This window comes from Plectropomus leopardus, chromosome 12 (assembly GCF_026936395.1).
Source record: "Plectropomus leopardus strain MGB_pleo_1.0 chromosome 12, ASM2693639v1, whole genome shotgun sequence".
Lineage (NCBI taxonomy): Eukaryota > Metazoa > Chordata > Actinopteri > Perciformes > Serranidae > Plectropomus > Plectropomus leopardus.
Genome location: NC_142187.1, coordinates 32413393 through 32423706, shown reverse-complemented (window position 1 = coordinate 32423706; position 10314 = coordinate 32413393). Strand labels below are relative to the sequence as shown.

At 36.2% G+C, this 10314-nt stretch overlaps 1 protein-coding gene across 7 annotated transcripts in view; it reads right to left on the bottom strand.

The window, feature by feature from the left end:
* Nucleotides 1-4083: 4083 nt before the first annotated feature.
* tnk2b (tyrosine kinase, non-receptor, 2b) overlaps nucleotides 4084-10314 on the bottom strand; it is a 78701-nt gene continuing 72470 nt past the window's right edge. For all 7 annotated transcript variants that reach the window (XM_088085847.1, XM_088085849.1, XM_088085845.1 and 4 more), the window contains one exon: nucleotides 4084-8912. In XM_088085847.1, coding sequence (XP_087941973.1) covers nucleotides 8906-8912 — 7 coding nt within the window. In that variant the 3' untranslated portion in view covers nucleotides 4084-8905. The remainder of the gene's footprint in view (nucleotides 8913-10314) is intronic.

Genomic DNA, 10314 nt, shown 5'->3' with positions numbered 1-10314 from the left:
GTTTTCAGCTGTTTCTAACTGTTTTTGGGAAATGTCATTTTTGGACACTTTTGCCATACTATAGCCTTGCTTTTTGGGTCATTTTTTCAACATGACAAATTATGGTGTTTTTCGTTATTTTTGCAACAGTTTTTGCCATTGCGTGTCTCAACACACTATTTTCTGCAGTTTTCAGCTGTTTCTAACTGTTTTTGAGACATGTCATTTTTGGACATTTTCGCCATACTATAGCCTTGCTTTTTGGGTCATTTTTCCAACATGTGTAATTGTTGTGTTTTATGCATTTATTGCAACTTTCTATGCTATGGTGTGTCTCCGCACACTATTTTATGCAGTTTTCAGCTGTTTCTAACTGTTTTTGGGAAATGTCATTTTTGGACACTTTTGCCATACTATAGCCTTGCTTTTTGGGTCATTTTTCCAACATGCGAAATTGTTGTGTTTTATGCATTTTTGCAACTTTCTATGCTATGGTGTGTCTCAACACACTATTTTATGCAGTTTTCAGCTGTTTCTAACTGTTTTTGGGAAATGTCATTTTTGGACACTTTTGCCATACTATAGCCTTGCTTTTTGGGTCATTTTTCCAACATGCGAAATTGTTGTGTTTTATGCATTTTTTGCAACTTTCTATGCTATTGCGTGTCTCAACACACTATTTTATGCAGTTTTCAGCTGTTTCTAACTGTTTTTGGGAAATGTCATTTTTGGACACTTTTGCCATACTATAGCCTTGCTTTTTGGGTCATTTTTCCAACATGCGAAATTGTTGTGTTTTATGCATTTTTTGCAACTTTCTATGCTATTGCGTGTCTCAACACACTATTTTATGCAGTTTTCAGCTGTTTCCAACTGTTTTTGAGACATGTCATTTTTGGACATTTTCGCCATACTATAGCCTTGCTTTTTGGGTCATTTTTTCAACATGACAAATTATGGTGTTTTATGCATTTTTTGCAACTTTCTATGCTATTGCGTGTCTCAACACACTATTTTATGCAGTTTTCAGCTGTTTCTAACTGTTTTTGGGAAATGTCATTTTTGGACACTTTTGCCATACTATAGCCTTGCTTTTTGGGTCATTTTTCCGACATGTGTAATTGTTGTGTTTTATGCATTTTTTTGCAATTTTCTATGCTATTGCGTGTCTTGGCACACTATTTTATGCAGTTTTCAGCTGTTTCCATCTGTTTTTGAGACATGTCATTTTTGGACATTTTCGCCATACTATAGCCTTGCTTTTTGGGTCATTTTTTCAACATGACAAATTATGGTGTTTTTCGTTATTTTTGCAACAGTTTTTGCCATGGTGTGTCTTGGCACACTATTTTATGCAATTTTCAGCTGTTTCTAACTGTTTTGGGGAAATGTCATTTTTGGACACTTTTGCCATACTATAGCCTTGCTTTTTGCGTCATTTTTCCAACATGCGAAATTGTTGTGTTTTATGCATTTTTTGCAACTTTCTATGCTATGACATGTCTTGGTACACTATTTTATGCAGTTTTCAGCTGTTTCTAACTGTTTTTGAGAAATGTCATTTTTGGACACTTTTGCCATACTATAGCCTTGCTTTTTGGGTCATTTTTCCAACATGCGAAATTGTTGTGTTTTATGCATTTTTTGCAACTTTCTATGCCATGGTGTGTCTCCGCACACTATTTTATGCAGTTTTCAGCTGTTTCTAACTGTTTTTGGGAAATGTCATTTTTGGACACTTTTGCCATACTATAGCCTTGCTTTTTGCGTCATTTTTCCAACATGCGAAATTGTTGTGTTTTATGCATTTTTTGCAACTTTCTATGCTATGGTGTGTCTCAACACACTATTTTATGAAGTTTTCAGCTGTTTCTAACTGTTTTTGGGAAATGTCATTTTTGGACACTTTTGCCATACTATAGCCTTGCTTTTTGCGTCATTTTTCCAACATGCAAAATTGTTGTGTTTTATGCATTTTTTGCAACTTTCTATGCCATGGTGTGTCCTGGTACACTATTTTATGCAGTTTTCAGCTGTTTCTAACTGTTTTGAGAAATGTCATTTTGGACATTTTCGCCATACTATAGCCTTGCTTTTTGGGTCATTTTTCCAACATGCAAAATTGTTGTGTTTTATGCATTTTTTGCAACTTTCTATGCTATTGCGTGTCTCAACACACTATGTTATGCAGTTTTCAGCTGTTTCTAACTGTTTTTGAGACATGTCATTTTTTGACATTTTCACCATACTATAGCCTTGCTTTTTGCGTCATTTTTCCAACATGTTAAATTGTTGTGTTTTATGCATTTATTGTAACTTTCTATGCTATGGTGTGTCTCAACACACTATTTTATGCAGTTTTCAGCTGTTTCTAACTGTTTTTGGGAAATGTCATTTTTGGACATTTTCGCCATACTATAGCCTTGCTTTTTGGGTCATTTTTCCAACATGTGTAATTGTAGTGTTTTATGCATTGTTTGAAACTTGCTATGCCATGGTGTGTCTCAACACACTATTTTATGCAGTTTTCAGCTGTTTCTAACTGTTTTTGAGACATGTCATTTTTGGACATTTTTGCCATACTATAGCCTTGCTTTTTGGGTCATTTTTTTAACATGAATAATTATGGTGTTTTTCGTTATTTTCGCAACAGTTTTTGCCATGGTGTGTCTCGGCACACTATTTTATGAAGTTTTCAGCTGTTTCTAACTGTTTTTGAGACATGTCATTTTTGGACACTTTTGCCATACTATAGCCTTGCTTTTTGCGTCATTTTTCCAACATGCGAAATTGTTGTGTTTTATGCATTTTTTGCAACTTTCTATGCTATTGCGTGTCTCAACACACTATTTTATGCAGTTTTCAGCTGTTTCCAACTGTTTTTGAGACATGTCATTTTTTGGACATTTTTGCCATACTATAGCCTTGCTTTTTGAGTCATTTTTCCCACATGATAAATTATGGTGTTTTTCGTTATTTTTGCAACAGTTTTTGCCATGGTGTGTCTTGGCACACTATTTTATGCAGTTTTCAGCTGTTTCCAACTGTTTTTGAGACATGTCATTTTTTGACATTTTCGCCATACTATAGCCTTGCTTTTTGCGTCATTTTTCCAACATGTTAAATTGTTGTGTTTTATGCATTTATTGTAACTTTCTATGCTATGGTGTGTCTCAACACACTATTTTATGCAGTTTTCAGCTGTTTCTAACTGTTTTTGGGAAATGTCATTTTTGGACATTTTCGCCATACTATAGCCTTGCTTTTTGGGTCATTTTTCCAACATGCAAAATTTTAGTGTTTTATGCATTTTTTTGCAACTTTCTATGCTATGACATGTCTTGGTACACTATTTTATGCAGTTTTCAGCTGTTTCCAACTGTTTTTGAGACATGTCATTTTTGGACATTTTCGCCATACTATAGCCTTGCTTTTTGGGTCATTTTTCAATATGACAAATTATGGTGTTTTTCGTTATTTTTGCAACAGTTTTTGCCATGGTGTGTCTTGGCACACTATTTTATGCAGTTTTCAGCTGTTTCCAACTGTTTTTGAGACATGTCATTTTTTGACATTTTCGCCATACTATAGCCTTGCTGTTTGAGTCATTTTTTCAACATGCAAAATTTTAGTGTTTTATGCATTTTTTTGCAACTTAATAACTGTTTTTGGGAAAAAAATGTCCAAAAATAATGTGTGGCATCAGAAGCAATTTGGGGTTTAGTATCTTGCCCAAGGATACTTCAACATGTTGCTCGAAGGAGCCGAGGAACGAACCGCTGACCTTCCCATTAGAGGACGACCCGCTCACCCAAACTCGCACTAAAAATGTCACTGAGTATACTTTGTTATCCAAAATCGCACCAAAAAATTCATACTATAGCATTTGATGTTAAAACCTGATGAGCATCGTGTAAACACAGATTTCTGTTCTGGAGGCTTGCTGTGTTTTTTGTCAATTAACAGTGAAGGGACAAAAACACCTCAGCATTTGTTTCATCCGAATAGTTAGCTCTTATTCCTCTTAGGGTTGTTGGAACATGTTAACAAAGATACCTAAGGAGACAGAAAGAAAGATACAATGAACAAGAGGAAAAAGAGAGATAAAAAATAATTAATTCTTTAATAAAAAATACATCTATAAATTCGGCAGCATGAACTTTTCTCAAACAGTTCCATCAACCCAGGATGAGAGAAACAATGAAAACCAACTGTACAGTGGGCATTGAAAATAAAACACATTCTGGGAAGCAAATACATACAAACAGAACTGAACAGAGATCTCTAACATCAGAGTTTCAACACCACAACAGGAGAACGTTGTTTCGGGTTGAACATAACACCACTAGGTTCACTTCAGTCTTTCGATACATCTACAGCAGCTTGGTATAAAAACAAACAACACATGAACAGACCGTGGAGGCAGCCCTCACATCGAGTCCGCCTTTTGCACTGGTTAACAATCAGCTCCACCACAACACAGATAAGAGGGGAAAACTGACTCTGGATCAGTGTTAAAGGATAACTTCATCCTACTGTGGAGTCACCAAACACTTACACTGAAAACAGTGAATCCTTTGCATTCACTTACTGGGATATATAATGACAGCGATGAAAGCTGGTGATGGACAGACTGGGAGGTTATTAGTTCTACAGCAGCCTTATTGCACACAGGAGAAAGAGTTTGCCGAAGGTTGTCATCCAAAATCAGTCCTGTACATCTTTTAGAAATATATTCCAAACATGCTTTTTTTTTCTCCTCAAAGACTTTTTTACACAGCCAGATAGCTTTCATATTAGCTTTCGCAGAGGCCGTTTGAAGTTTTTGCACAAGCAGACTGAGCTCAGACCTGTCGCATATTAGGCTTTTCAAAGACACAGAGGGGCTGGTGAGAGCAAAGCCAGTGTGTGAAAATGGACAATCTGATTTGTGATTTAAGTTTAAGTGTTCAACATAACTGTAAAGTTTTGTTTTTCTGACATTTGGTTCACCACAGAAAAGTGAATTTTAGAAGTCAAAGTTATTTCTCCTTCTTTTAGAGTCGACATACTTCATCAGGGGCCAAATGTACATAAACGATGCATACGCACGAAAACACGTGTATGCCCTTTATCACACACAATATTCATAAAGGAAGTGCGCACTAGGCTCGGGAGGTATCACGCTATACCAGGATATTAACTTTTTTATATTTTAGTATGTTTTTTAATAACGGCATAAATACAGGCGCTCCTCTTTCTTTTCTTTTTTACATCTCACTTTGGCGAATTAAGGATTTATTTGGTGATTGTCAGAACAGTGGACTTACTAACTAGATTACTAAAAAGAGTAACCAAGACAGTTTGGATGAGTTTTATTTCGTTTCTGTCGAGTTTGAATTAAGCCTCATCTGTCTTCCTTGTCTGAGAGAAAGTTGAATTTAAAAGATGTAAATTTATATTTCTGTATTTAGGAAAAATAGGTGTAAGAATATAATATTTTGTGGCTTTCTATTGTGTATTTTCTTTTACCGCACACAAACTCCTATTTTTAAAGGAGGAATGTGCTTTACACGTACTTCAGACCATATTTACATGCAGTTTTAGCTGTGGTTGACATGATCAGAAGGAGACTGAGTGCGTTTTAAGGTTGCTCGCCAATGTCTCTGATTGTGTGATTATTTTTGCGGCTGCACGGCTATAAAATGTCAAAGGCACATTTATGAAGTTCGTTTTTAAATTGTTTATGATTAATCTTTTTGATCATTTACATTTGCGTCATATTAATGATAATTTGATCCTGAATCGTGAAGCACTTTGTAAAGTCGGCTTCATCACGAGTGCTCCATGAGTTAACAATCGATCATGATTTGGATGTTTGATAATCACAATGATTGAGATTTAACAGCAACGATTGTTTACAAACATGATGAATTATTAATATTAATACGCTACAAATATCCATAACCGTATGTAGCAACAGCTGTTTTTACACTGTCCAGGAACTACGGAGCCCCTGAGGGGACAAAGGGAAGAAAAAATTATAGAAAGGTAAGAAAAATAGATTGGGGAGAAAAATATAATAAATGGGTAAAAAAAACAAAAACATAGATTTAGGGGAAAAAAATAGATGGGTGGCAAAAATGCATGTTGCACTGCTACAGGAAGTAGGCATGAAAACTCAAAATATTTCTCAGGGGAACGCAAACGTTTTGTGAGAAAATGCAAAAAAAAAAAATTGGGGAGGAAAATTTCACCTATCTGTTTTTCATCAATGTCCATTTAGGGTCTCCATAGAAACCAGAGTTAATTGCAGTTTTGCACATATTTGTCATTGACAGGTCTAATGAGTGACGGAGTATTGATATCGAAACGATTGTTTTAGGTCATTTCTGCAACCATTTATCGCCAACTGAGGGATTGGAAATCCAGCTTAAGTCATCTTCCACAATCATCGAGATTTATAAATGAGAAACATGCGACTAAATCTAACGAAGAGAATCCGTGCGTACGCGCATGTCTTTGTGAGTACACACAGTTTAAGTCCGAAATCAACAAAAGTTTATGCATCTGGCCCCTGATATAAAACGGGGAGAATAAAAGGCCCAAAAGTTTTCCGTGTTCACTGGCGAGGGCTCTGCTGTGACAATACCGAGTCAGAAAGTGTACTATCACGTCCGGCAGTGAGTCCACGCAGAGCTGACACGTCCTCCCAGTTTTAAATTATCGCCCCCAAAGCTGCTGACCGAAACATCACAGTTGTGGTTTTAAGTGATGATTATGGGACAGGATCTGTGCCTTGGGGTGAATTTTACTACGTTGCTGTTATTAGCTGCCAACGTAGTCTGCAGAAAATACCCAGCTGGCAGGAGTTTTCCGCTGATGCGCAGGAGTTATGTTTGGGCAAAGTGCTTAGAGGGAAGGAATGAGGAAAGACTGTATCTGGGCTGCAGGAAGTTTCCACTGCGAGGCCCTTTTTGTTCTGGAGCTACATGTGGCGACAGTCACAGATCAGCGTTTAACGCTTTTTGCTTCTTGCCCAGTAATGGCCATAACAGTCTTCATTTGTCTCTTTGTCTCATTGTGACTCTAATATATTATAATAATAGTATTTCTTAAACATTTTTATAAACTGTATGTTTATACCCTTTGAATATATATTAGACAGTTTTGTGGGTTTTTAAAAGAACTTCTGCTTCCCAGATCATCTGTTTCAATTAATTTTCTCGTGTCAGGTCAACATTGGGTGTCACCTTTAATTAGCAGAGTGCAGCACTCTCGTCCCTCACCAAACTATAAACCGTATTACATAAATGGAGAATATGATTGTTTTTTTTTCTTGTAGAGAAGTGTTTCTTTTGCAACATTATTTTTTGCATGCTTTTCCTCGACTCCACAGTTTTTCAGCAGCAAACAATTTTCATCATCATATCCACATTTGTCTTTATGACTGTTAAAGGGCCAAATTGTCTCCTGTGCAAAACGGCCTGGACAGCCAATTAGGTATTAGCTTTGTGTAGGGATGCACCTATTTACTGTTGGTCAACAAAGCGAATACAGGCTGATACGGACGTTCAAACATTGGACTGTCTGCCGAGAAGATTGCATTTACCTAACGACAGTGGCCGGTGTTTTTTAATAATAACAATAGCAAACATGTTTAAAACAAAGAGATCTTTTCCGGGACAATGTCAGGACGAAAAAGGGCGCAGTAAGACTATCAAATCTTATTCATTTCCTGATAATGCTACAATATGAAAAACATATGAAATCGGCAGGAGAGCTAGTTAACATTAGCTGTAAACACCCGGTAGCTGAAATTAACAGCTGTTAGGGTTACACTGAGTTACACTGTGATGCGTTCAAGCTTCGTTCAGTAAAAATAAGTTTTGGGCGAAGGTATATTATGTTTTCACGATGTGTACAAACGTAAGCTTGTGAATGTTCGTTTTCTAGGGCGAGAAACCTGAATAAATACAGCTGTTTGGAGGAAGAATCTGTTAACAATATAAAATAGACATTAGAGATTGATTTATATTATATTATATATAGTAAAGACTTTAAATTATTAAAAAAAAATCACAGGAAAGGTTATATCAAAGGTTGTGTAATAAATCTGTAAAAATAAATTCGAGCTTGTTCAAAAAGTGTAATGAGTAGCTGAGTGCGTCTTAAATCGTTTTTTTGGAGCGTAGATGTTTCCTTGGCGCAAATGGAAGAATAAATAACAACAAAAACATCGGTATTGGCTCAGATTTTCACAATCGGTGCATCCCTACTTTTGTGTTTTGTTGTGCTTTTATGTGGTAGATGTGAAATCTGTGCGTGCTACAGTATTTACGTTGTTGGCATAAACTAACAAAATACGTTGACCTCGTGGTAAAGTATAAACGTATTGTTTATACTGTGCTATTTAACTTATTTTGGCCTCTTCAGACTCACTTTGAAACTGGCTTTTTTAAATAACGTTAACAAAGGTTCAGGTTAAAGATTCTCTCTGCAGTTGGTAAACAGTGTAATTGTGGCAGTGAGGATATAAGTTAATCCATCGGAGACAGTATGGTAGCACCCAGACCCTGTGGCTCTGTAGAGAACCTGCTAAAGTGACACATTTCAGGCATTGTGTCTTTTTTTTGGTCTCTGAACAACTTAGAAAAGGTGTTATATGACAGTCTGCTATGTCTTAATGCGTGCAAAAACATCTTACAGTCAAAATATTTTTTGCTGACAGGACCGTGTTAATTATGAGTGGGGTTTATGATAAAGTTTGGGATTTTGTGCCGGTTCAGTTAAAATGTGCTTGGTTCTTCTATGGTTAAATAACAGTCTTTTGATTGGAGGCGTGTTTGAGGCGTGTGTGTGAAAGGTCGGGAGCAGATTCACCTCCTCTGATGACGTTTTACTGAGTATGAAGTTCCACGAAGAGCTCAGCAGCTTCAGACTTCTGTCACCGTCTGCAAATATAACGAAGATTAGAGAAAATCATGAGATGAATGCTTAGTTATATTTTCATAAAGGGACAGTTAACCCCAAAATACATATTTTTTCTCTTATCTTTAGTGCCAAAATATGACTTTTTATTAGTTTTAAGATGTCCAAATTACATTCTATATTACATTTTGACTTATTAAAACTGATTTACAGATATCTTTAAATAAAATTAACTTTTCATCTAGTAGAAAAGTATTTGCTGATATCAAGAATTAACATTTTGACAAGTGAGAAATGAAATGTAAATATATTTGATTTGAACTGCTACTTGTCAAAATTACATTTTAGATATATATTGGCTTGGAATTGTAACTTGGGCGGAAAAGCAGCTATTAATATCTACAATTGTTATTAAGCCGAGTGCCATATGATTCCAGTGTGTTGGAGGGATGGCAGACATCTCTACGGCCGATATCTCCACCATTCAACGAATCACACTGAAACAATCTGATAGATTAAAGAAAAAGGATTTTTATAAATATAATTCTATAGAAAAGATCAAAAAGCAGAAAACTTTCTCAGGCTAGCAGCCAAATATAAGTCTTAACATCATTAACGGAGCTCACCATCATTGCATCATACTGCCGCCTGTCTCTCTGCTGTTTACTTTTTTCAGTCAACTTGCAGTCATTCATATTTGGAGGACGGAAAATCTGCAGCAGTTAGGCTAAACTGGGAAGAAGATATTTTAATGATGTGTTGTCCTAAGACGGATGTGACAGCGTTGACCTTGTGCCCTTATGTGTAGAAAAAACTACAAGAGACTCAATTTCCGGAGACAACGTCCAAACTTGTTATAAAAGACAAAATGTCACAGATTAAATATCCGGACCAAGTCTTAAAGAAATACTTCAACCCCCAAATGACCGTTTGTATTTCACTCACTCCGTCCGTCCGTCCATTTGTTTGTGTTATTGTTTGACTTTGTTTAATCTGAACTAACACTTCTAACACCAATGTCCCACAATAACTCAAACTAATTAACCAAACGAAGCAGACCAGCAGCTCTGTTGAGTTTGGCTTTGGAGAGAACAAAGACAAGTTTCACTTTCCATTCAGTCCCCCGTCTGTTTGGGAGGTACTGAGCATATGAGGATATATGAGACTTGGATTATACTGCACAAGCTGTGTTAAGAGTCTGAAACTGATGCTTTGTTATTTCGTTTTTCTGCTCTTAAATGTGGACTTTAATTTATTGCGAATTGTCTGTTGTTTAATTCTTTGTGGCAGCACGTCAGAAAAACAAAGTTTTCTTCAGTAATTCAACAAAACAATTGGTGAGTAAGTGATAATCAAAGAGTTTTTTAGGGAGTTATCTCTTGGTGCTATGTGAAGTGACAGTATTTAATAAGTTGGATGGATAGA